The sequence below is a fragment of the Pseudoliparis swirei genome, chromosome 9 (assembly GCF_029220125.1).
Source record: "Pseudoliparis swirei isolate HS2019 ecotype Mariana Trench chromosome 9, NWPU_hadal_v1, whole genome shotgun sequence".
NCBI classification, from domain to species: Eukaryota; Metazoa; Chordata; class Actinopteri; order Perciformes; family Liparidae; genus Pseudoliparis; species Pseudoliparis swirei.
Genome location: NC_079396.1, coordinates 4,764,897 through 4,792,035, shown reverse-complemented (window position 1 = coordinate 4,792,035; position 27,139 = coordinate 4,764,897). Strand labels below are relative to the sequence as shown.

At 44.5% G+C, this 27,139-nt stretch overlaps 2 protein-coding genes across 3 annotated transcripts; both read right to left on the bottom strand.

Moving 5' to 3' along the window:
• Positions 1-1,645: 1,645 nt before the first annotated feature.
• On the bottom strand, positions 1,646-20,660 carry plekhm2 (pleckstrin homology domain containing, family M (with RUN domain) member 2). 2 transcript variants are annotated; one of them, XM_056423312.1, is made up of 20 exons: positions 19,968-20,660; positions 18,332-18,438; positions 17,299-17,408; positions 17,108-17,207; positions 16,893-16,980; positions 16,290-16,464; positions 15,377-15,436; positions 13,252-13,531; positions 12,464-13,177; positions 12,298-12,367; positions 11,142-11,232; positions 10,395-10,459; positions 9,690-9,778; positions 9,442-9,574; positions 8,554-8,744; positions 8,100-8,165; positions 7,081-7,240; positions 6,175-6,354; positions 5,328-5,444; positions 1,646-5,239 (listed from the first exon to the last, which is right to left on the bottom strand). In XM_056423312.1, the coding sequence occupies exons 1-20, from the start codon at positions 20,025-20,027 to the stop codon at positions 5,102-5,104; spliced, it is 2,994 nt and encodes a 997-aa protein (XP_056279287.1). In that variant the 5' UTR covers positions 20,028-20,660; the 3' UTR covers positions 1,646-5,101. The 2 variants fall into 2 exon arrangements, with proteins under 2 accessions (XP_056279287.1, XP_056279288.1); XM_056423313.1 differs by lacking the exon at positions 15,377-15,436.
• Positions 20,661-20,978: 318 nt separating this feature from the next.
• On the bottom strand, positions 20,979-27,109 carry ddost (dolichyl-diphosphooligosaccharide--protein glycosyltransferase subunit (non-catalytic)). Its single transcript, XM_056423863.1, has 11 exons — positions 26,857-27,109; positions 25,962-26,072; positions 25,764-25,850; positions 25,570-25,673; positions 25,399-25,493; positions 25,027-25,120; positions 24,636-24,784; positions 22,487-22,634; positions 22,225-22,345; positions 21,965-22,071; positions 20,979-21,609 (listed from the first exon to the last, which is right to left on the bottom strand). Exons 1-11 carry the CDS (start codon positions 27,089-27,091, stop codon positions 21,460-21,462), a joined length of 1,401 nt encoding a protein of 466 aa, XP_056279838.1. The 5' UTR covers positions 27,092-27,109; the 3' UTR covers positions 20,979-21,459.
• Between the last annotated feature and the right edge of the window lie 30 nt (positions 27,110-27,139).

Here is a 27,139-nt window from a genome sequence, read left to right as displayed (position 1 = left end):
AGCCCATTCTCACAAATTACAAATTTGCCTCAGAGTGCTTTAAAATCTGTACACATAGACATTCCTGTCACAGGACCTCACATCGGATCAGGAAAAACTCCCAAACAACCCTTCACGGGGAAAAAAGGGAGGATCCCTCTCCAGGATGGACAGAATAATAAATGTAAAGAAGGACACATTAGAGTTAAAACACATTCAACTAGAATGGGCACTCGGTAGAGCGCATACCACAAGAGTGGGCATTACATTATGAACATATAAATTGACTGTGCTATGTTAAAAAGAAGATTTTGACCTTTTCATTACCTTGACCTTTGACCCGATCAATCCCAAAATCTAATCAAATGGTCCCCAGATAATAACCAATCATCCCACCAAATTTCATGCAATTCGGTTTAATACTTTTTGACTTATGCGAATAACACGCACGCACGCATACAAATACACGGCGATCAAAACATTACCTTCCGCATTTTCAATGCGAAGGTAATGGATATGACAGAGTGTATGAATAGTTGGTAGTAGGCATGGACCACGATCCAGACCTCCATGATCCATCAGGCAGATGGAGGTAGAGAAGAGGAGTGGGCAGAGCATCAACAGCGCCATGGCGTAGTTGGTAGTAGGTTGTGGCAGATGTTGACGTAATCGTTGAATTGCTTCATGGACCACACCGTGTCCTCCTTCATCCGGCTGTACAGAGGGTCCTTCTTCTGCATGTACTGGAGATGGACAGCAGGGGGACCAGAGACACACCAAAGCAGTCAGCAGGAGCACAGAGACGGTGAAACGCCGCCACAGCGAGTGCTTGATGCACTCAATCTTTCTGGAGATAATGGGAGGACGTATCGCGCAAAAGAAGGACGGGGATGCAAATACCTGTTAACCGGCACGTGTGAATGAATGCCTTTAAACTCAATCAATAAGGATTTCAGTCGAAATATGAAAAAATAAGTTTGTTCAAAAGTTTGGGGTCACTTAGAAATGTCCTTATTTTCCAGAGAAAACCACTGTTTTCTTTCAATGAAGATAACATTAAATTAATCATAAATACACTATATACATAGTTAATGTGGTAAATTACTATTCTCTGGTTGTTAATTAAATCTCTACATAGGTGTGTAGAGGCCCATCTCCAGTGTTCTAATGTTACATTGTGTTATCTCCTTAGAAGACTAATGGAGGGTTAGAAAACCCTTTTTATGTGAGCGCAGCTGAAAACAGTTATGCTGGTGAGAGAAGCTATAAAACTGGCCTTTCTTTTGAGCCACAAGTTTGAAGAACAACATTAATATTTCTAACTATGTTAATGTGTTGACTATATTCTATTCATTTTGAAATTCATTTGATAAATAAAAGTGAGTTTTCATGGAAAACACAAAATCTTCTGCGTGACCCCAAACTTTTGAACGGTAGTGTATGTAATTTCCTTTTTTATTGTTTGTCTGGAACGCACGGTTTTTCAGTCCTCCGAGCTTCATTGTCTTCCAGCAATGGTGGTTCAACATTTGAGGTGTTTTGATTTCCTTTTTTTTTTAAAGTCAGGAATCCAAGATGGCGGCCCTCACGGCAACATACGACGTACGCAAGTCAATGTTAAAAAGGCGGGTCCGTCGGTTCACAGAGCGCACGCGTCACCACAGGAGGCGGGGCTTACTTTTACATTTATTCAGTCACGCCGTCCAACCACAAAAAAGGCATCTTTGTACATTCGTTACCATTATGAACAGTGTAAAAACCTTCTGGACATGCACGTACTCGTGTGTGTGTGTGTGTGTCTGTGTGTGTACAGTATGTTATATTTGATTAGCACTCTTTTTTTTACAATTCAATTAAACCGCTAAACATCTTATATATATATATATATACACACATATTACATGCAGTGATATCGATGCAAACAAAATCATCAAAAAGGCTCTTTCCCCCCCACAATGCATCACTCAGAAGATGTCGTCCCACCATTGGCCAGCAATGTCCCACATTCGACGAACGACACAACTTACCAACGCTATTTCGGAAAACCCACTTAATTATTTTAAAAAAGGACTTTTTACATAAAACCTTTTTCCAACATGACTTTTCAGCCTTGTGTGTGTGTGTGTGTGTGTGTGTGTGTGCGCAAAATAACTTAAAAATCGTGCTGCATCAAACCAAAATACAAAAAAATATATTAAAAATGAGAAGAAATAAGAAAACAAAACAAAGCGTCTAAAATTTAAAAAAACACACGGTGAGAGTTACGGTTCTGGGTGCGACGTACCTTTTTTCACCTGAGATTAGATTTCTTTGTAAAAAAGAAGGAAAAAAGACAAATGCGACAAAGTGGCACTTAGAAAGGCTTCAAGCACGGAGTAATGCTGACGTGACGGTAACAGTGGGACTGAGAGAAACATGTCGTACGTACAATAAATAAGTGGCATACGAGTGTCACTTCAAGGTTTCGGAAAAATAAATAAACCCAAATTGTATTTCTTCAGTATCAGACTTTGCTGAATACAACAACATTTGTTTTAGTTTTTTTATAATAGGGTTCTTGCTTTTTTACAGACAAAATCCTGATTCAATAACAACGAGAAAGCACTCTGTGCAAACAGTCGATGCTCAATTCAGACTTTAAAGACGGCGTATTTTGAGAGCATCATGGTCGATATCCAGCCCCTAAATACTTTAGATTCATATTTGACTCATTTTGATAAAGGAAAGAAACCAAAACGTAAACCGTAAACCGGAGCAGATTGTTCGAGTGTTTACGACGAGGTTGGCTAAGTCGCACAGGACGAGGTCATCGCGGGGAAAAAAAGGAAAAAAATGTGCGCCATTTAGTGGAAAGGTTGTTTTTTTTGTCCAGTTCAGGCACGGTTGATAAAAAAAACTAACATTGTCATTGCAAAAAAATAAAAATCACAGCCTTGTCGTGAGAGCAGTTAGACTCAGATCAGTGTTAATGTTGAGGACAGATCGAAACACACGCCATCCGCCGAGAAGTTGGAGGGAGACAATAGAGGGTTTGGTTTAGGGTCTTTTCCCCAAAGTTAAGCGTTGATGTTACTTACAGGCTACATACAAACATTACATCTGCGAAGAACAGCAGCAACACTCTCAAGAAGTAAGCATGTTCCTGTTAAATTAATGTCTGCAAAGTCACCATCTCAGGGTTCATACACATGTTGACCAATGGAGGTCAAGGACTTTAAACCAAATTTCTATGACCAAAAATGTTGTGAAATCTCAGTAATGGAGGTCAAGGACTTTAAACCAAATTTCTATGACCAAAAATGTTGTGAAATCTCAGTGTATACACAACCTTAAATGATACAAAGGAATGAGAGACAATAGTTTGATTAAAAGAATAAATATTGATATAAATGTTGATTCTTTTAATCAAACTGCGTAAATGAACATGTGAATATAACAACTTTTCCATGACTTTTGGAAATTACATTTTTTTTCGAAGGACTTTTTCAGGCCTGGAATTTTTTTTTTTATTCAATGACTTCCAGTTTTTTCATGACCGTATGAACCCTGCCATCTATTGGGAGAGATCACCTGCTGTTTGGTGACGCAGTTCTCCATCCCTCCAGAAAAAGACGCCTGCAATGGCTGCTCACAGCCACAAGGTGTCGCTAAAGACTTGAACCGCAGGTCTTAGAGATGGTCAGGATTCTACGACCATTACACCACAAAGACTCGTGTGGAACGGGGGTTTCTGATGTAGTGGAGCGGCCCGATGACGCTGTGCAGCCCGAGGTGACCCGAGACACAACTTGTCGCTCTCGGGTCGGGAACAGATTCTTCACACTGGACCGGGAGTCTTCCTCCATTTTTTCTTTCCCCACGCGAAAAGGCGAATAAGTGTACGTCAGACGCCGTGACAGTCACTCGATTCAATAACTCGGGAACAATTGTTCCCACTGTCTCTGCAAAAAGGTCATACAAAAAGCACGTTATGATATTAAAACAAAACCATAACTGGTGCCATTACAAAAAAAGACTAACGGCAAAAAACAAATGTGCAAGTCTGCGTGGAAAGCCTCCACTCGAGTCTTCAGTGGAGGTATAAAAAAAAGAAAAGGCAAGTCTGTTGCATTTCCTGATACGTTTTTTTTGGTGTCTTCTTTTGTTTTTAATCAACGTGTGACAACATTTAAATTGGGAAAGAGAGTTCTCAAACGGGGAGCATGAACAAAGTCTGTTAAGCATCCAGATGTTCTTCGTATCCAGACCTTCATTCTCTCACGCTCACGTCCGATGTGGCGAGGATTCAGTGTAGAGGCGTGTGACCTTCGACGACCTTAAATCTGAATGTCAGACATTACGCAACCGCCGGTGATTGATGCCTCGGTACTGTACGGCGCTGTACATCTGCTTTGTGGTACCGGTTGACTTGGCATCTTCACACAGATGTGTGTGTGTGTGACTTGTGCCGGTCAGAGATCATCACTTCTGTGTGCCCAAGGCAAAGGAGGGTGAACTTCTTCCAGGTAGCAAAACAAGCATCAACTGCCCCCTTCATTTATGGCTTTTTATATATTTTATATTTTTTTTCCGTAAACCGTAAATCACTTTTTAATAAGTATTTTCTTTACTGTGCAGGGAAGCTGCCGGTAGCGGCTCCTCGTCTTCCTCCCCGCTCAGCTTCCTCAATGTGCGTTTCCTCATCGGCCCCCGTTCACATCCCAAAGTCGAGGCAGAATTCTTAAATCCGTCGGCCATTTCTTGAAGGGGCGTGTTTTCTTTATAATAATAATAATGGATTATCGGCGAGAGTCGTATCGTTTGAACCAATCGTTTCCGCGTATTGGTTCACGGTTGCCGCTATTTCTTACGAAGCTCTCATAAAACAGGAATAATGGAGCAATGCGTCACTAGAATCAAACACACGTCTGTTTGTATTGTTCCGTTAATATCGATTCATTTCACTTCCAAGTGAGAAAAGTCCTGCAGGGCGTCGCCAGGGAACCACAGCATCAGTTTAGATTGAATCCCGGCGTTAGCTCCTTCTATCCTGGATCGATACCAGACCTCTGACCCATCAAGTCCGTCTCAGCGGCCGCCCGACAGGTACAAAAGGGTAAGCGTGCGCGCGTGTGTGTGTCTGTCAGCACCAGGGTTCGCGCTGGGCTCGGCCTCGGGCCAGACTGTCCGCCCTCTGCCAGGCGCTGTTCATCAGGACGAGGGCCTCGCCGCAACGCTTCTGCACGGGCGGATCCAAGACTTGTCTGTGAGGAAGATCGACCTGCGTACGGGGGGAGGACATCGATGAGGCTCGGCCATCGGCAGTGGTCGTGCAAGATTACCGATTATTTTCGGTCTCATCCGCCCACCTGGTAAACATCCCTCCAGGTGCGGTCGAGCGCCTCCAGCAGTCGGTCTCTCTCCTCACAGCCGCTGAAGTACAAAACCCACGGAGGGAGGAAGTGGGAGCGATCCGCCGCAAACTCCTACAGAGTGGGAACGTTGGGACGGCTTTCAGAAAAAAGGTCCTAAACACCAGGACTACATACGAGGACATTTACACAATTCTTTACACAAAAAGTTTGGGGTCACTTAGAAATGTCCTTATTTTTTTAAAAGTAAAGCACTGTTTCTTCAATGAAGATAACATTAAATTAATCATAAATACACACTATACATTGTTAGTGTGGTAAATGACTATTCTCTGGTGTTTAATGAAGTCTCTACAGAGGTGTGTAGAGTCCCATCTCCAGTGTTCTAATGGTACGTTGTGTTATCGCCTTAGAAGACTAACGGAGGGGTAGAAAACCCGTAAACCCTTTTTATGTGAGCGCAGCTGAAAACAGTTATGCTGGTGAGAGAAGCTATAAAACTGGCCTTCCTTTGAGTGACAAGTTTGAAGAACAAAATTAATATTTCAAATAAAAATCATTATTTATAACCATGTCAATGTCTTGACTATATTTTCTATTCATTTTGCAAATTATTTGATAAATAAAAGTATGAGTTTTCATGGAAAACACGGGGAAAAACCAGGAGACGCCCGACCCCGTTAGCCGAGTGCTTTTCATACCAGAGTTTGTTTGGAACACACCGAGTGCAGCGTGACGTATGGCGTGCGTCTCGTGTGCTTATGAAAGTCATTAGGATAGTACGGAGAAGCTGGTACTAATGAAGTCTAATATAAACCCATCTACTGACAAGTGGCCCACTCACAATGACGCAGTACTCCTTGTCAGCCTCCAGGCTGACGGAAGTGACATCACAGATATCGGCGCTGCCGAGCGAGCGGAAGAAGCTGGTCTGACAGTCCTGATGGCAGGTGAGCAGCTTCCTGTCCGTCATCACCAGGCAACACGGGATACATGGAGTGGGGGCCAAACCCTGAGGGATGACCTGCAGGCACAGTGGCTTTTCATTGAACGACACCGTGATTGTGCACCACTGTGAACACCAACAGCTGTCGTCGCCGTCGAGCCAGGGTCGGAAATACACGAGGGCAAAGGGCAAAACTGCCCCTAAGAAATATAATGTTGCCCCTGATATCACTAGAGGGGCAAAAAATACCCCCATAATTTCCTCTAATAATTATGATAATTTAATAGCGTTTTGTTTTTGTTCTTTGTTGTGTGTCCTATCTGTGTAGCCTGTACTAGGTAGGTACACATACACAAAATCAATAAAAAAATAATTTTAGATTATAAAAAAACAAAGAACAATAAGTTATACTTGTTAATAGGTGTTTCAAAAATGTAATAACAATAAATAACCACAAATAAATAAGAATAATATTGAATATGAATGTCTGATTTATGAAAACACTTTGAATCTGTAAACTACTGCCTAATAGTCTTATTATTGCCATTCATATGAAAATTGCTCATGTACTGTAAGCCTTAATAAGTATATCTATTATTTTTGAACATAGGTTAAATGTTTTTTCACAAATTTCAAAAAGTGGCCCTCAGTTATTTTTAAATGCCTGTGGTTTTCACTCAGTGGGGGCAAAAAGTACCCCCGAAAAAATATGTACATTTCCGACTGCGTCTAGCGTCCATTAAAAAGTGTGAGATGCATGATGCGACATTAGAAGTGTAAACGCGTGGTGGACAACTCGTTTACCCCTTTGGAGACGGACTGGCAGAGCAGCAGCATCCAGTCGGCCATGTCCTGCTCGTTGTTGGCGCTGAGCTCCAGCGCCGGCCGCTCCGTCAGGACGACCTGGAAGGCGTGGGGCCGCTCGGTGCTGTTGGAGCGCCGGCATCCTCCACAGTGCTCGCCTCTGTGGGAACACGCGGCGTCAAAATAGAAAAATCACAAAATCCCATTTTCGTTGTTTTTCTGCTTTTGAAGATTAAGAAAAGGCATTTCAGTCAGCTCTCGTCTAACGGGCCTTTTGTTACGTCCTTGAAGGAGGACAAAAGCAAAGGAGTAAATACGATGGAAGACGATGCTCCAGTGCATACACACAAACGGATTTCCAGGACTTTAAACCAAATTCCCAAGACCAAAACTTTTTTTGAAATCGCGGTGTACACATGAAAAAGTAAGAAAATTTCGTATTTAAGCTAACAATGACAATTCCAAACCTACAGTAAATAACCTCAAATGACACAAATGAATGAGACAATAGTTTGATTAAAAGAATAAATATTCATGTCTTTTCAGTTAAGGTGCATTCACTCGTATGAAAGAGCGTATGCCGGCTTATATTTTGAGCGTCATTCTTTTAAAAAGCATATTCATGATTTAAAACTCAGCGTAAATGCACATATGAATACAACACATTTACAGGACTTTTCCAAAAATGTGGGGATTTGCTTTTTTTCAGGACTTTTCCTGGCCTGGAAATAACCATTTAAAAATTCCATGACTTTTCCAGGTTTTTCCATGACCGTGCGGACCCTGTGTAGCCTAACGGGCCTTTTGTCACGTCCTTGAAGGTAAAAATACGAGACTAAATACGAAAATGGAAGACTACTGAATTCCATTTGCTCCGGTTTCATCGTCTCGACTCTGTCGTGACTCTCTGGGACGCTCGACCGGCGGAGAGGCGTCGCGGCGCCATCAGTAACACCGACCCGCGATGACGGGTCAAAATGTCTGCGGCAAAATAAAACGTCCAGCCGGTTGCCGCTTACCTCATGGTGACCGACAGCACGGGCGTCACATCGGCCCTCTCGGCGTACAGGTACAGAATCCCCTTGCTGCAAGAGAAGAGGACAGATAGTTGTATTTTCACCTAATCGGACGTCACATTGCAAATAATATCACCCGTTTCCATATGACATTCGAATATTTAATCATTAACACAATGGCTGTATAATGGAAGGCACACATGGTGACTACACACCAGAGACACACCACACGGGGATGGAGGGCAACGAGCTGCGAGGTCCTGGACCAGCGGGGCCTAAAGCCGACAGCCTGAACGCTTTATATTCTATTCAGTACATTTCCTACCCAGCACTCGACACACGCTCGTTTTTTCAGGATTACAGTTCGTTAGCCGTCAGTTCTAAAGACGATACATATTCCAAGAGGAAGTGACATGCGTATCGAACATATCTCAAGCTGACCGGCCTCAGGCCGTACCTGAGGACGAGGTAGCAGCTCTTCCACAGCTCTTTGCCCAGGTAGGTGCTCCCCACCCGGTACTGCAGAGCGCCCTCCTTGGTGCTGGAAGGTCGGCCGGCGATTGGCGGGCCACCCTGGGGTGACAGAGTCATGTCCATAGGATCGTCCCAGTGGACCAGTGAATACAGTCGGATGGACACTTCACACACCTGGAGACAAGAGAACAAGTGTTAGTCTGCCACCGCTTTAAAAGACCCGGCAAAGAACAAGAAAGTGGAAAAAATATGCTCTTATCATAGGGGACCCCCGAACTTTATAGAATTACAGAAATATATAGAAATATAGAAAGATGTGACTGCTGCTTTTTAAAAGTAAATTCATTTATAAATGCTGCTTTTCAACCTTCGAGGCAGACATCCTTTTTCTCCAAATTTATATACAATATGGAAATTGACTGAGGTGAAGTATTTATCCCAGTGATCATAGTGTTTCAATGATGACACACACACACACACACACACATGGATTTCCAGGACCTTTCCAGGACTTTAAACCAAATGTCCATGACCAAACATTTGTTGAAATCTCGGTGTATAAATGACACAAATGAAAGAGAGACAAATGTTTGATTAAAAGAATAAATATTGATATAAAAGTTTATTCTTTTAATCAAACTGTGTAATCAAACATGTGAATATAACACATTTTCCATGACTTTTCCAAAAAAAATTTAAAGGACTTTTCCGGCCTGGAAATAACCATTTTAAATTCCATGACTTTTAAAGAAACCCTGGAAAGAAAAACTTCCCTCATGATTAACGGTTGGTTAGTAACACGTTTGTATCATTCCCTCCGACGTGTAAGAAAGAGCCGATACAGTCCATGAGGAGCTCAACGCGGCCGTACCTCACACTGGGACTCCTGGGAGACAAACTTTGTGAGAGCCAATTTTTCCATGGTAGCGTCCGTCAGCACAGAGGGGTAAGGAGGCTCACGACAACCCTTCACCATGGCCGACTTGAGAACAGACAGGAACCACCTGGAAGTGAAGGAGGCCGGAGCGTTCAACAATCCACGAGGAGCTGCACGTCGATCGCAAAACAATACGGAGTCAAGGAGAACCAAGAACCACGAAGGCAGAGACACACACTCACTGAGTCAGAGAGGCGTCAGCCGTGTCCAACAGGAACTTTCTCCGTCTGTTGGTGCAAACCACCGTCACGGTCTGTTGGTCAAGGCCCACCTGAAAAGCAAAAATAGCATCAGACACTGAAGTGACGTTGTGCCGCCACTTCCTGCCGGAGTCAAAGTAGTTCATGAACGTCTTGCAATTACCTCGGCATGGATCACATTTCGGAGCGTGCACCGGCTGTCTGGCCAAACGGCTACTTGAGTCTACCCAAAATATAAATAGTTTTATAATATAATAATCGGAGCAATTCGCTATTTGTTGCCTTTGACGACTACAAAAATTCCCGCTTTAAAACTACGCGAGCATGACGTTAAAATGAATGTGCCCATCGGTCTGTATCAAGTCCCGCCCCCACAAGCCAGATATGAATGTGATTGGGTTAGAAGAATCAGTGTTTGACCGCTGGCTACTTCTTGGCTGCTACACTACTACACTGACTGGCTGCTCCACTGACTGGCTGCTACACTGACTGGCTGCTACACTACTAGTGCTCCCATTGGTTGCTATGGTGCGGATATTCCGAGGTTGCAAAAACCCACAGAAAAACGGCTTGGCGTTCGCTCTCAACACACCTCGAGTCGACTTTAAAAAGACAACATGACAGGGTTTGTGGAGGCGTGCGTGTGTGTGTGTGTGTGTGTGTGTGCGTGCGTGAAATAACACTTACTGAAAGATAGTCCAGCTCGTTGTAGGAGACGGCCTCTTCCACTGTGTAGGGCTTCTCTGCTGCACCTGTGGAGGAAATCAAAAGCACAACTAAGTGCGTGCAGTGGCCACGTGTTGATGTTAAAGTGCTTCCTGCCTAAAGAATGACCTCATTTAAATGTCATGTCAAAGAAACTCTCATAGCATTGCTAGTACAGGCGGACCACATCGCTTTACTAAGTCACGGTAAAAAATTGCATTCCTTAAATGTCAAAAACATTATTTTTGCGATTTCCCAATATCAATATCCAATGGATTTCCAGGACTTCTCAACAAATTTCCATTTTTTTTAAAATCTCGCTATATACATAAAAAAGTGAGAAAATGAACGCATACAGTATATAACCTTAAAATGACACAAATTAATGAGAGACAATAGATTGATTAAAAGAATAAAAAATCATGTCTTTTCAGTTAAGGTGCGTTCACTTGCAGCGCGAAAAATTTGCGAGTATGAGAGCGTATGCCGGTTTATATTTTGAGCGTCATTCTTTTAAAAAGCATATTAATGATTTAAAACTCAGCGTAAATGCACATATGAATATAACACATTTACAGGACTTTTCCAGGCCTGGAAATAACCATTTACAAATTCCAGGACTTTTTCAGGTTTTCCATGGCCGTATGAACCCTGAATATCAGTATGTCCCGACGAAGAATCAGTACTGGTAAAAAAATCCAATACATGCTGGGTTTTTTCGGCACTTACCCCTCCGAAGCAGGTAGACGTAACAGTCAGTCAGCAGCAGGTAAAGGGGCTGCAGGTCGCCCTCCATGTGGCCTGTGCTCATTCTCACCATCTGAAAATAACCAAAAGACCAAATTATGTTAAACGTCTGCAAAAACTTCACATTCATCTGCGTCAACACTGTTGTGTTCACGAGTGATGGCGTCCGCCAACCGGATGTAGTGCAGCTGTAAGTCTTCATCATTCATCACAAACCAGGTGCACTTTTTATTCACTTGCTTCTTAAATTATGTCTCCTAATTAAGCTAATAATAAATCAGCTTTTGTGTTTGTCCGTGCGGATGTTTAACAAGCCAGACGGGTACATTCAGCGTCGGAAATGCACGAGGGCAAAGGGCAAAACTGACCCTAAGGAATGTAATGTTTCCACTGATGTCACAAAGAAAGGGGCAACAAATGCCCCCATAATTTCTATCATTTAATATCGTGTTTTTTTTAATCACTAAATATAATTTGTAATTATAAAAAAACAAAGAAATAAGTATAATTGTTAATAGTAGTTTAAAAAATGTAATATTAATAAATAACCACAAAGAAATAAGAATACAATTGAATAGGATTGTCTGATTTCTGTTTGTTTTTTGTTCAAAAAATCTAAGAAAACACTTTGAATCTGGAGACTACTGCCTAATAGTCGTATTATTAATATTTTTATGACGATTGCTCATATCCTGTAAGCCTAAATAAGTATATTTATTATTTTGTTACTTCACGTTTCAAAAAGTGCCCCCAATTTCTTTTTAAATGCCTCTGGATTTCAGTCAGTGGGTGAAAAAAAGTGCCCCCTAAAAAACATGTACATTTCCTACCCTGGGTCCATTGCTACAGCCGAGGTAAAAGCAGTTAAAAAGGCAACTGGCAAACTGAGCAACAGTCTCCAAAACCACTTCTTCCATGTCCGTTAAACAACACCAAAAAGAAGTGGCTTCGAGACGTGGAATAGACCATTTGTTCTCGAGGTTTGAAACCAGGCCTGGTAAAAGAGCGTGACATCGCCGTGCTGCTTCATTTCTATAAACGCCACTATTTGATTGAAACATTGACATTTTCTGCAAAGGATTTAACTTCTTTCAATGTAAATACTAAATAATAATAATAAAAAGTCTCCCGTCTTCACCTTGAAGAGCTGCTCCTCGTTCTCTCTGAACACATGAATCATGAGAAGAAGCAAGTGATTGTTGTCCACACTGAAACATAAATAATTAAGAACATTAAAAACACACTTCGAACATTGCAACAACAAACAATGCGTGCTTTTTTTTTTTTTTAAGAAGCTCTCTTACGTAAACTCTGCCGGATGAGAATCCTCTGCTTCCTCAGCAAATGCTTTTTTACCAGCGTCCTCTCCTTCCTCCGCGTCTTCCTCCCCGGTCTTCATCGCGGCCTCCCGTCCCGCCGGCGCTTTTGCATCTCCATCATCTTCGAGGCCACCTGGAAGAGCTTCCGATTGGCTAAGCTCCGGAGCGTCATCGTGGCCACCACCCGTGGGAGGAGAGCCCGAACTGTCGGCGGCAAAGCAGCGTACGTCTGAAGGCGCGGGAGGGGCCCGCAGGGAGAGAGACGCCTCTCGGGGGGCGGGGGCGGGTGGCTCGCCGCCGGAGTTCTCTCGAAAGGGCGACCGCGCCGGGGGCTCGGGACCCCGGTCGCGGCCCGCGTCGTTGCTTTTCTCCCCCCGTCGCGCCCAGACGTCCTCCCCGTCCAGAGGCCCGTTGAGCCGGTCCATGACGTCGCGCAGCGGCTGGCCCACGGCGTCCATGGAGGTGTCCGTCATCACCGGGAGCCGCAGGAGGCCCTCCGCTCCGTCCTCGTCCCCTTCCTCCACGACCTGCGAGCCCACCCGGCTCCTCCTCGGCTCCGCCGCGGCGCCGTTCAGGGAGTCCACGTCCTCCGACGACATCTCCGCGTGCTCCGAGGAGACGGAGTTGTGGCGGCTGCTCATGGAATCCGTGGAGCCCCTCCCCCGCCGCTTCTTGGCCGGTTTCTTTCGTCTGGCCATCCTGGGGAGGACCGGAGGGGTTAAGCCGCGGCTTCTCCACAGAATGTGAGCAGACTGAACCGGTTGCTCCCGTACCTGATGACCTCCAGCTCGTTGCCGGTGCTCTCCGTGTCGTCTCCGGCGGTCACGGCGTGGAGGCAGCTGGCCAGGTGGACCGGGGTGACGTCGGCGGAGGTGTTGGTGTCCAAGTCCTCGTTGAAGGGGTTGTGTCTGTACGTCGGGCTGTGCGGCGCCGGCTGAGCCGCCGCCTTCATCCTGAGGGTGCCGGTAGAAAGGACCACCGTGTCGCTGATGACCGTCTGGGGATCGGAGCCGCTGGACCGCGGGCAGCTGGCCTGGTCGGTCAGGTCACCCTCTAACGGGGATAAATCACACCGAGAGTCACCCACCTTTTGTTAGAAATTGTACATAAGAATTACACGGAGCTTTTGCTGCCACCGTCTCGTTGGTAAGTTAAACGAATGACTTTGAAATCAATATATTCCGTATTACGAATGTGTCGCTTTTCATGTTTTCGTCGACCAACGAGACGTTTTCACAAAAGCTCCGCGCGTTTCTTTATCGGCATCGCGCAGGAACAAATGTTAGTGGCTGTGGCATCCTTTTGTAGTTCTTTGGCAGGGTCAGAGAGGCAGAAAAAACCCTGCAATGCAGCACACATCAAGGAGGCACACGGACAGCAGCTTTCTTCGCGACACAGGCCCCGGGGTCAAGCATTCGTCTGCAGTTGGAGATGGGTCACACTAAACGGCAATTACCCCCCTCCTGCTTTCATTAGATTAACTACTTTTCTTCACAGCTACGTGGTCATCCAAACTACAAAACACCGTCAGGCTCCCTGCAAGCCGACATCATCATTTTTAATAGATTTTGCGTTCTATATACACTACCGTTCAAAAGTTTGGGGTCACTTAGAAATTTCCCATGAAGACAACATTAAATTAATCATAAATACACTCTATACATAGTTAATGTGGTAAATAACTGTTCATTTAATGAAGTCTCTACATAGGTGTCTAGAGGCCCATCTCCAGTGTTCTAATGTTACATTGAGTTATCGCCTTAGAAGACTAACGGAGGGGTAGAAAACCCTTTTTATGTGAGCGCAGCTGAAAACAGTTATGCTGGTGAGAGAAGCTATACAACTGTCCTTCCTTTGAGCGACAAGTTTGAAGAACAAAATTAATATTTACAATAAAAATCATTATTTCTAACCTTGTAAATGTCTTTTTTTTCTCTTTTCTTTTTTCTATTCATTTGATAAATAAAAGTGTGAGTTTTCATGGGAAACATGAAATTGTCTGGGTGACCTCAAACGTTTGACCGGTCGTGTACTTAAGCCACTGTTCTTGATCGCTAACTCACGCTGCAGTCGAGCTGATCCGAGGCCAGTGTCACACAGGAAGAGAACAACGCACCAGACAAAAACAGACAGACAGGTTGTCACGGAGACAGACTGGACGAGGTGAGTACCAGGCAGGACACCAGGCGGGTTATCTTGTTGCGGCAAATTTTTTTTTTTTTATAGGCAGAGCGAACATTCGGATCATTCTCAAGATGCATGCCGGACGCCGGTTCCGTGTCGACACCCAACACTGAAGCCCAGCCAACCGAAGCGCTGCTCTTCATCCCGAAAAACTTACCCGTCAACTTATGAATAACTTTGACGATGCCTTGTGTTTTCGTTCCATAATTCAACTCGTATAACACGATCATTAAGAAAAGCTCCACTGGAAATTAATGTGGGCTGTGACATTTTTACCAGACACTAAAATACTTGGCTGTCAGTTGGTTAATGCCTCACGTTTCATGGAGGTTAACATAAAGGTTTGTGCATAAGAATTAATCTACCGTCGTGTGATTTAATGTCTGGCAAATCCAGTTGCACGCTGATCAAAGTAATATGTCCGCCACATACGTTATATTAATAGCTGAGAATGTGGCACACAAGCTTAGATCCAAACACACACACATCCCCTCCAACTGCATCCATTCCCCAAAATTAGAAGCACTTTCACCCCGGGCCCCTTTGAGCGTGTCCTGAGATCAGCTGGACGTACTTTTCATATCGACATGTCGAATTACGGACTGGCGTACACAGCATGCGTAAAGCTACGCACAAACTGAGGGATGGCCACGCCAGAAAGGAGGGAGGGAGGGAGGGAGGGGAGGGAGGGGGGTGGGTTGACCAATGTCCCACCTTCCCAGTCTGCACTTGGCAATGACTGCAACACGGGGAAGATGTCACCGAAATCATAATCTAAAAAAAAAAAAAAGAGGAAGGATGACATTCAAAATTAGAGAGAGAGAGAGAGAGAGATGTAGTGGAGACAGGAGAGAGGAGATTACAATGGAGGAGAAAAATAACATGACATATGGTGTATGAAACGGCGGAATTGATGAAGTCTAATTGACAAAAGTGGGAACTAAAGTTAACTACTTTAAAACTGACTCCGTGCTTTGTGCAGAGTGATGTCGGAATGCATTCAGTGAGCGTTGCAGATCACCCCGGTGAGAACTTTCTGGAACATCCGAGCCTCTGGCCGCCAAGTGACCCATTTGAGGAAATGCACTCTGGTATTCGTGAGTCACAAGGATCAATCTGACTTCTGCTTTCAACATGCCATCAGCTTGACATCACTCTCTGAACTCACGGCGTAATCCAAAATAAATGCTGCCAATCTGCGTTCAGAGTTACATCGTGATTAGCGCTGCGAGGTCCAGAGCAGAGGTCCACAGAGACGCATGGGAACTGACACTCGCTTCAGGGTGAGGCTAATTCAAAGGAGAGCAGTACTGGCTGGTCAACAGTGATTACAAATTAAAAGCAAGTATGGGTCCAAATGATTATTAAACCAGTTGATCTAACTGTGTGCGTCTCCTCTTAAAGTATTCAACCACTGCTGAGCAAGTGAAGCAATGGTGCCAAAAAAAGAAGAAGCTTCTCCCGAGACGATACGATGAATCGCTATCGAGAAATATTTTATTCGATCACTATCGGCAAAAATAAAAGGTTTTAAGCTGTGTTCATCTCTGACTGTGACTGCCGTTAAAACTTCCATTGGCATCGGAGCCGACAAAGAGTTAAAATCGAGACACACGGGGCTGCCGACCTTCACTGGAGGGGGCGATGGCGCTGTCGTCCCACTCCAGGTTGGTGGAGGTGAGCGAGGTGAAGGAGTGCAGAGACAAGCTGTCGGAGCTGGGCAGCCTTTCCTCAAAGTCCAGCAGGTTCTGGGGTTTGTAGTAATCCGGCATGTAGGGGGCCATGTCCAGGTAGGGCACGTCCTGTACCGGCGGGAGAGAAACGTTACAAACACGCCGCTCGCGTTTTCGGTAGAGTCGGCAACGGTTTTTCGGGAGACGGTGATGACAAGAGCAGCCTGAACTCAGATTAGTACCGTCGAGTTGATTGCAAGTCTTGCATTCATAAAATAGGCCAACAAATAATAAATTCGCCATTATAAACATGTCTAAGCTACGAGCGCGACAGTCTGATATCCGTTTGTTTGACAGTGCGGCCATGAGAACAGCTTTTACAGGGAATTTGGCCGAAGAGGTTTTTAATGTTGTAATTATCAATCGTCGTTTTGTGCTTCTTCTTTTTTTAAGTATCGGTTCAGGCACCGGTATCGTTTTAAAAGCACCGGTTTAGCACCGGTATCGGAAGAAGGAAAAAACGTTTTCGAGAAAATGACGGTTAGATGCATGCTCACCAGCTCCAGGTCAAAGCGAATGAACTCCAGGCCGGACATCAGCGTGAGGAAGAGCGCGAGGTGGTCGTGACTGCAGACCAGTGCATTCCTAGCAGAGCAGAAAGACAGACATCCACTCACCACAAAATGCCTGGAGTACATCCACCACAACATTTGGTAAATTCAGAATTCCTTTACCCTGAGGTAATCAAGTTCAGGCTACCTGGATCACTTACTTAAAATAGTACTTCTGCAGTAACCCCTGGTTCTCCTGGAAAAGGCGTAGATAGCTCTCCAAAGAGCTCTCACTCAACGCCAGGTACAGCCATGCTCGGCCTACACAGGAAAGAGACACGTTGCGTTCTATAAATGAAACCCATTGAATCACGAGTCATGCGAGTGTGTTTGAGTGAGAGAGACATCTCACTTCGACCGAGGTTGGTCGCGATGTGCTGGAGCTCATCGATCTGCCGGACGGCCTCTTTCCGAGTGAAGTGAAGGACCAGGACCCAGTAGCCCGAGGAGATGTCCTGCAGGCTGTAATGCAGACAGTCAATAAGTGTCACAGGCGTCAAACGGGAAAAGGGAGCAGTAGAGTGATGACACAAGAGATGCATTTTCACAGAAAAGGAAGAGTAGTGTACACGGGGAAGCAGCCTGGAGCAATTACTTGTAGCGTCGGTCTAAAACAGGGGGGGTGGTTAGGCCTATCTTAGGGGGGCTTCAGCACATTAAAAGGGAAGAGTTAGAAACTGTCACCATCTCTCTATTCTTAGCATTCATTACCTTCGCATTGAAAATGCGGAAGGTAATGTTTTGATCGCCGTGTATTTATTTATTTGTATGCGTGTTATTCGCATAAGTAAAAAAGTATTAAAACGAATCGCATGATATTTGGTGGGATGATTGGTTATTATCCGGGGACCATTTGATTAGATTTTGGGATCGATCGGGTCAAAGGTCATGAAAAGGTCAACATCTTCTTTTTACCATAACGCGGTCAATTTATATCCAATTGGCATGCAACTAATGCCAAAATGTTCATAATTCAATGCCCAATCTTGTGATATGCGAAGGTATGCACTCTACCGAGTGCCCATTCTTGTTTATATTGTTATGAATACATTTTTTGCATTGAATGATATATTTGATACTGAACTAGTTCATCTTTATCTCAGTGATTGTGTCCAAAAGAGCATAACATATCACTATGACCCTGAAATGCTGTCTCTTGTGTTATCATAGACTGAATGAAGCAAAACTACAGAGCAACATCACTTTATGATTGAATCAATCTATGAACTGTCAGAAACAATGGATTTCCGGGGCCCCCCCAAAAACATTGCGCCCGCAGACATACCCAAACATGCCACTCGCCTTGGTTCTTCGCCCCCCCTTTCTTTAAATCCTACAAACGCCCCTGGTCGAGAAGAAGTCCTGATGCACGTCGAGCCTCTTACCCGTACAGCAGGGCGTGGTCGAGGTGTTCACAGAGGCGCTGAAGGACCCGGTCGTGATTTCGGATGGCTGGAGTCTCATCTTCGCAGGCGGCAAAGTAGCTCTGCAACTACGGAGAGACGTGGTTTCCTCTGCGGTTAGTTTAGGGTTCGGGTGGCGCTTCGAAAGCTCACATTCCAGTTACAAAAATATTGCAATTATCTCTCAAAAACGACAACAAAAGGGACATACCGTTAAAGTTTCACCGATAAATACATTGAATTTTTTAACGGGTAGGTTGGCTTTCTTTACATGTGCCGGGGGGCTGGGTCACCATGCAGTGTAACGCCATTACCTGAACTCCGTCCTTATCAGTAACTCTTCAGCACGTTGAATCGTTCTCTAAGGAAGTTTGTGAAAGAGCTTTCAAAAACACACCAAGCGATTATTAAATAAGGAAATGGAGTTAGTGAAAACAAGCCCCACTGTTAAATATTTAGTTTTGGCTGTGATGAATGTCTAACCTGATGATCAAGTCGTCTCATAATTGTTGGCTCTGGCATACTTGATTTTAAATAGAACAGGAATTACATTGTGAGCACATGCGAGGCATTAAGGGTGCTAAACGGTGTACGCATCAATATGGGGAGGAATGCTGAAGGAAATGGAGCGATTGTTTTTGACAATGATCCTGTAGTCAAAGCAATTAAGGAATTCAGATAAATCCAACTAAGTATGTGTGTCACTGTTGGGATTTACTGCTATGATTTCACTGCTGTGTCTCAGACTGAAGGAAAGCGGAATAATTTACATAAACATCTGCATTTCGACTGGCATACAAAGCGCATAACGCTCGATGCACGCATGTTTGTTGAGAGGTAAGTGGCTCTTGCAGATGATGAGTGGCGTTTCATTATCATCCATCATCATCATCATCCATCATCATCATCCTGCAGCATGCTACGAATAACCAACTCAAGTCAAGTGTAGGTGGGAGATTAGCTTTGAGGATTGTGACCCAAAGAAAAAGGGATTTGACGAAGCGATGTTTGTTTTGAGGTAAACACTGAACTCTTTCTTTGAAGCTTGAGGCAGAGCCTTTCAGAAGCAAGTGCACGGTCATTATGCAGGCTCTACAATAGAAAAGATTAATAAGGTCTTGGAGTAAAATGTATTAGAAAAAGGTGGATTAAGGAAGTGAGGTGCAGTGCTTTGGGAAAGTGAATGCACGAGGCAGCAGGAAGTCCAGGAAGAAGATGCAATGCTGTCCGTCAAGTTAGGAGAGAAGGTAGTTTCACTATCACATCAGGCACAGTTGGGACGAAAAGAAAATCCCCAAGAAACCATCCCATAACTCTGAATACAGTGCCGCAAAGTATGCGCGTCCCGATATAGTTGCAGGTGTGTTTACGACACATACCGCAGTGTGGGGGGGGGGGGGGGGATTCAGAAATGGTAGAGAACCAGTCCGTGTGCTCTTGGATTCGCGTTACATCAGTTAGAGAAAAGGCCTCCTCGTGACAGCGAGCTGGTCACGTCCCACCGACTTGAAAGTTGCCCCTCTTTGGCTCACAAAAGGTGAGCAGGAATTCACGTGGAAATACTTCCACTTTGGCGACAACGTGTTTAAGAGTGCCGACGGAGACGGACAGCGCTTACCTTCTTGACCGACAGGGAGATGTTTTCTAATATGCGGTCCTTCACTTTCAGTTGATCCATCACTGGTCCGCTGGCAGCTCGCGAGCAGCCGGTCAGCTGACTCCGGAGAGGGAGCGCTTGTTTTGCTTAAAGCTAACGCCCGGCTAAGCTAAGCTAGCTAGCTAGCAAGCTAGCGGACATTATCGCGTTAGCGGGCTGTCAAACCACCGACACGGCGTCGGTTGTTGTCAGTTGGTCCGGGTTCACGTCGACGGCGCCGCCAGTCCGTAACCACCCACGTTAAAGCGGAGAAAGTGGCGCAAGAGATCAAACGACTGTCAACCGGATCCGGTTATCCCGGTTAGCTTTAGCCACGGGACTTTTCTTTTTTTTCCTTCTCAGCGCTAGACCTCAAGGTGGGGGCGGCTAGCAAATCCTGGATCCAGCCATGGATAACTTTTAGTAGCAATTGTGGTAGTTATCATACTCCTAGTTTCACCATTCACGTGGTTAGCTATTGTAAACTACTTTACGTTACCTGTTGTCGCACGTTTGTCTGTATAAGTTTATTAATCATCCTAAAGTCCCGGATGTCAGGGTTACTTTCATCGCTGCTCCTGACCTAACGCCGTTTGAATGAGAAGTCTCGGTCGGTGGATTACGTCACCACTAGCCCCAAATACGACTCAATAGCGCGTGGGAGGACAAGAGCGACTGAACCGCCTTCAAAATCATGACCAGTTACATTTTAAATTAATCCACTTTGTGCAAACATGACAAAACGTGGAAAATTGAATTAATTTTAGATCAATAGAACTAACTTTAAAAAAAAAAACTATTCATATATTAGTCTTAGTTTTGAATGTGCTTCATCCTGACTGCGTGCACCGCAGCGAATCACGTGGAAGAAGCGAAAGCACCGGTCAGGTCCCTTTTATTGACACTGCACATTTTCGTTTCGAGGATATTACAACCAACAAGACAGTTAAAGCACAAGTAAGTCATGTCACAGAAAAGACAGGAAGTTCTGGGTGGAATGTCAATATTTTATTGTTAAGACAACGTCAACTTTTTTTGGAAACACTTTATCAAAAACAAATTAGCAGTTGGCATATTCAGTGCATATAGTTACCCCCCAATAAACTGTCCTGGTTGAGAGCATGTGGATGCAATTTCAGATTCCTCAGGTTTCAAGGCATGTGCTCTACTTAGGAGATCATTTCTCAAATGTAAAGCAACTTCCTACAAATGTCGAATAACTGCGGGACACTTCTAAGCCTTTGAATGATTTTCAGTACCCCAAAAAAAAAAAAAAAATGACCCCAACCACTGCATTACGGTCACAATTGGACCTCCAGCCCCGTATTTGTTGAGACTTAAAAACCGAACAGAAACTGTATAACTTTATTTTTTTACGGTAGGATTGCAGTCCAAGTCTTGCGTGAAGAGCGTTAAATTTAAACTCTTCAAACCACTAGTTTAATTCTCGAATCTTGTTTTCCCTTGCTCCGCATTAGTCTGACTTCTCCTTCTCTTTCATGTGCAGGAAGACGATGCTGAAGACAAAGAGTCCCGCCATCATGGAGAAGACGCTGGCGTAGTACGGGAAGGCCGAGGGGATGAAGCGCTCGTACTGAGTATGCTGCAGGGGGCGCACGGATACCTGTGATGAACAAACGAAATAGCGACGGTTAGGCCACCATACATTAAGACGGTGTTTAAAAAAAATACATTATAAGGTAGGAAGAACCTCTTCCAAGTCACAGTGTACTTATAAATATCAGACCAAGGTTTTGGGAGATTGCCATACTGGTACTCTCTGGGATACCTCATTTGATATTGCGGACAATATATGGTGTTGTTGTATTTACATTCATTTCCATAAATTCACAAAAAAGGTCACAATTATTGGTTATTTAGGATTTTAAATTTGCATTTGCTAAATGTCCCTTGCGTGTAGATCTCCGTACCGCAACCATACCAGTATTTGGGATTTGGATACGCCCGAAGCTACTTGCCTGAGTGGTGGAGTAGAGATGCGTGTAGCCCAGTCGGTTGTAGTCCACCTTGAACTGGAAGACTCCGTACACGTCGGGCAGCGTGAACTGGACGCTGTATATCTCTCCTAGAAGACAGACAACGGCGCAGTGGTTACAGTTTGCGACGGCGAAGGTGCACACACGGCTCAAAAACACACACGAGCCACAAGGGTGCAGCACATTTAGAGTGCAAGCGTGAATTAGAGAGTGTGTGTGTGTGTGTGTGTCATAAGGCATACCGGTCCTCTTGAGATACGTCCTGACGAAGGGATCGATCCTCACGAACTCCAGCTGGATATCATCTCCGTTGAAGGGAACCCAGCGGCCCTCGGACAACATCTCAATGACGATGCTGTACTCCTGCGTGGGGAAGGGGTTACACCGATTGAGATGCGCCCAAAAATGAAAGAATAGTGCACAGCCCCTTCATTCGTGCAGAGACAAAACATCTTCAGCGGGGAGGAATTGTTGACATAAAACCTCTTGATATTCCACACTCACCACAAGGTCAGTGATGGTGTACGCCGCTGGGGGATTCCTCTGTCCAACAGGATGATGGGTCACGGCTCCGACCCGGAGGACTCCGGCCTCCTTGAACACCCAGCGGGACAGCGCCACGGCCAGCTCCATGTTCCCCGTCTGCTCGTACCTGACAACAAAGAAGGCCACGACGAGAAGAGGAATTCTCATGAGTTGGTCGGAGGATGACGGTATGTTCACACAGCACACACTTGGGGAATTTTCTTATTTTTTTAGGGCTGGTTCTAGTATTAGTATAAAAATAACAGCTTGTGTTCCCGAGGCACACTCGGATATTATCGAGTGGGCCTTTAACAAAACAAACTCTTCCTGCACCAATACATGCTCAACAGTGGTTACGTTAACTACACAGGTCTTACATTTAACACCCGAATACTCACTTAAAGACGATGCAAGACGACTACTCAAACAGGCTTGAGGAGTTTAAAAAAAATATATATATATAAAAAATAGTGCTGTGAAAAATAACGCGTTAACTCAGTTAATTCAATTTCAGGTTTAACTTCGTTATTTTTTAAAACGCATTTAACGCATGCGCAGAATGAGCTTCCAATCCGTCTGTTGTTGGTCGTCTCTCCAGCAGCATGTCATTCTGTCTCTAGTGTCGCGTTAACACGACTCCGATCTCCGTCTCGCGCGCCCCAGAGCTCGGATGCCGGCGTGTGCGCGCACATCGGGACGAAAAAAAAGTCACTTGCAAAATGAGCTTCCAATACACCACTTCAATCTGAACTCTGTCCGCTCTCATGCAGACGGTCTGTTCGGTAATGATCCTTCCGCAGGTTCACCTCCGGAAACCTTGTTACGACTTTTACTTCCTGTAGATCAGGGTCTCAACACGTCGATCGCGACCTGCCAGTCGATCGCGGCGTAGTGTCGGTAGATCGCATGACATTAAAGAGATTGGCCCGCCCCCTGACATGTTCTCTATAGCACGTCTTTGTTCTTTTATTACGCGTTGCGTTAACACTTATCGATCTCCGTCACGCTCGCCACAGAGCTCCGTGCGCGCGCATCGGGACCGAGCAAAAAAAGTCACTTGTCAATCTGTCCACCTGTCCGTGTCGGCCGGTGAGGTTTCAGCTTTGCAGCGGTGTCCCCGCCGTCCCTTTCATCACGGCCCAGTTCATGAAGAAAACCCACAGTCAGTTTGCCTCAGCAGCTGCTAGAGGAAGACTAGAGGCCTTTAGATTGTATCATGGTGGAGTTAATGGTTGACAAACAAGAGAAAAATGCTCTGTTTAACCTCGTTACCTTTACATTTACTCACATATTTTACCCTCGGGGTCAATTTGACCCCAGCAATTAAAACCTCCAGAAAATTATTATAATTAATATTGCTTCCCAAGTTTAAGTGTGAGGTACTTTATGTTTGTTTGTTGACTACCTAAATAGCCCTTTAAATAAATAAAAAAGTTGATATTTCTTATATGTTTGACACAGTGAAAAACAGCCTGGGGTCAAATTGACCCCAAAGAACACCGACATTAAACATTGAATGGGGTCAAATTGACCCGAAAGGTAACAGGAGGGTTAAACATTCTGTTTAGGATGAAGATGTATTAATGTTCCATATGGAAGAAAACTGCTAAATAACTGCTGAGTTGCAGCACCATTGTATAGAAGAATGTATAAATGTATATATCCGTCTTTTGTCATAAATCTCTATGTTCTCACAAAATATACTGAGAATATCGGAAATATGTGATTAATCATGATTAATCCACAGAAACCTGTGATTAATCCGATTAAAAATGTTAATCGTTTCACAGCCCTAATAAAAAAGGGAAAACATGGCACCTTTTCTGTGGATGTCCAATCAGTGGTCATAGTAAAAACTAACAAAGCTCTCGTACATCTCAAATATAGGCCGCACCGAGGTAAACCGGGTTTAAGACAATGAACTGTTTGCATCTCAAGACTCTGTAAGGACTTACAAACGTCCTCACCAAAACATGGTCGAGTCGTAAATTAACATTTGTTCACACGGCCAAACAACTAAAAATACCTGAGAAGAGAGAACGCCACTGATGACAATTTTTTGTAACCAGAAGCTGTAAATACATCGACGGGACAGGGGCAAAAAGAAAGAAAAGGAGCCAATAGCTACCTCTGGGAGCCGGGCGTGGCCTTCTGCACCGCGGAGTTGAAGAAGGCGTCACTGAAGAAGTCCAGGGAGCCGCTGAACACCACTCTGGCATTGTTTCTGGCCTGGAGGCCGGCGATCATGAGGGTGTTCTTGCCAACGGCGTGGGGGTACTGGAGAGGTAATAAAGAAAATATTATTATTCTGAAACAGAAAGAAAATGTGAATGCTTTGTCTAGTTAATTTCTAATCCAGAGATTCTGAAGGCTATCTATGGCTTCTGGCTCTCCACAGAAACACTTGATTCTCCAAAGCCATCCTGGATGTTCATAGATGAGGGAAAACACAAACGCATTGCCATTCAAGCCTCCTGGAGCCAAACCACAGACATAAGTGTCGTCTTTGGTGAGCTTACCTGTGAGATGGGTCTGTCGGGGAAAAATGAGTAAGTAGTGGACGAGCCAGTGAGGATGTCCAAGACAAGAGGGTTCTCTGGGTCTGCCACCATGCTGCAAAGGAGGGTGGAAGGAGGGGATGTCTTGTTAATCTGACTTCATATGGCTTCCTTTCCTAACATCAAAAGCCAACGTCTTTCTCCAAAACCTCTATAGCCAAATACGGTAAAGATTCTCTGAAACGTTTAGCCAGGGGTGCGGGTCGAAGTAATTAAGAAGGCGTTCACTCGATTTAAAGAAGTAATAATTGAAAAACAAGCGAGTGTCAACACACCGATATCCCTTGAGTACTCGGTTGTCGACATTTAAAAAATTTGTAGAGTGGTGCTTACCCAACTCCCTTGAATAAAATGGGTCTGTTGGTGGGTTCGCCGACGATAGTCGGGGCTTTCATCAGGATCTCTGGGTCGGCAACAATCAGCGTGTGCTGGAGGCGGGAAGGATCACTTGTTAGTCTGCAGACCGGACACTGAAGGTGCTGAACTGAACCGACTCCTGCTTACCTCTCCGGAGTCAGACACGTCGTAGTTGTGATGGTCAATGACGGCAGTCTTCTCCTCATCAAACTCAATGCCGCACTCGCTACCCAGCTCCCTCAGAGGGTCACCTGTGTGCCAGGAGAAGAGCGTTAATATTTGGATTTTCTATTACATATATGATTATAATATTACAGAAAAGCTGTTGGAAGTCCACCGACCAATATCTGAATTGGCAGCAACCAGGACGTTGCCTCCGCCATCAATAAAGGATGTAATCGTCTCCACGTTTATATTTCCTCCAAAGTCTGCAAATTACCAAAGAGGAGTCACATTTTCACAATTGGTAAGGTTTTAAAAAGGCAAAAATACATCTGCTGTTCATTTTCAATCAAGTATGATAAAAGTGTGAAATGTACCTTCAACTGATGGTGCAAAGATGATTAAATGGTCATACAGGAACTGGCCATATTTGATCAGAGACAGGGAGGGATCGTCAGCCGTCTTGAATGAGATGTCGAAGCCACGGTCTGAAGAGCAGAGAGTCACATCACCACTGAAACATTGACACATGTTGAGCAACAACAACTTAAACAAAGCAGCAGTGGATTGTATTTCCAAAAGAAACACAAGCAGCGCTGACTATTGAGAGAGAACACAACTGTCATGTGCCATATTGTCGTATAATGTTGAAGAGATGCAGACATCTCAAATTAAGCAAACCACACCAAAATCATTTAGATTGATAAATATCATAACAGGTGAGAGGGGGAACATTTTCATTTCGGGGGGCACTGTCTCTTTAAGAAAATTAGCTGTAGCTAAATCGACATGCTCATTTACAATGAATTAGCCATGTAGACTGTATATAAGAATGTATTGACATGCAGTAATGTAACTTCGATCAACTGCATGTGGTATCATTATTTGCTTGTTGACTAAAATAAAAATAGGTATATAAATGGTCTCAAATTATTCATCGTTTGGTGTCCTCGAAGTATACCTGAAACAAAAAGGGGCCACGTTTCGATGAAATGCAGTGTACGCTAACGCTACTAAGAAAGTAGCAACACCAACATCGATTAACGTCACAAATACATAGAAATACTAAATAAACTACCAGCGCCATGAAATAGTAAGCAGCGTACACAATACAGCTAAACTAACGTTAGCATGCCGGTTGAGCTGCGTGAAGCTCGTGTGCAAAAGGCTCTAGCTTTACTTTACACTGGAAGAGACCAGTTATCAATACGAGCGGGGTCGATAACAATATAGAGGAGAGTATTTAGGGATGTAATGTGTTTTTTTACTGACCCGCCAGACTGCGGAAGAAGATTGAATGGGTGTCTCGGATGTTGAAGTTGTCCAGGAGAACCAACATTTTGCCGTCAGCCCCAGCGCAATGCAACATGGACGCTAGCGAGAGGAACAAGAGGACATTGTTGTCCCAAAGTCTGGACCTCCTTTGGGTCATGGTTCCGTTCCGTTTCTTGGACGATAATGAAGGGCCGGACTGGCTCGTCTGCACGACTGCTGTCAACGACGCCATTTTGCTGCAGAAAGTCGACGTCAGCTTTAGGAGTCGACCCAACTTTGA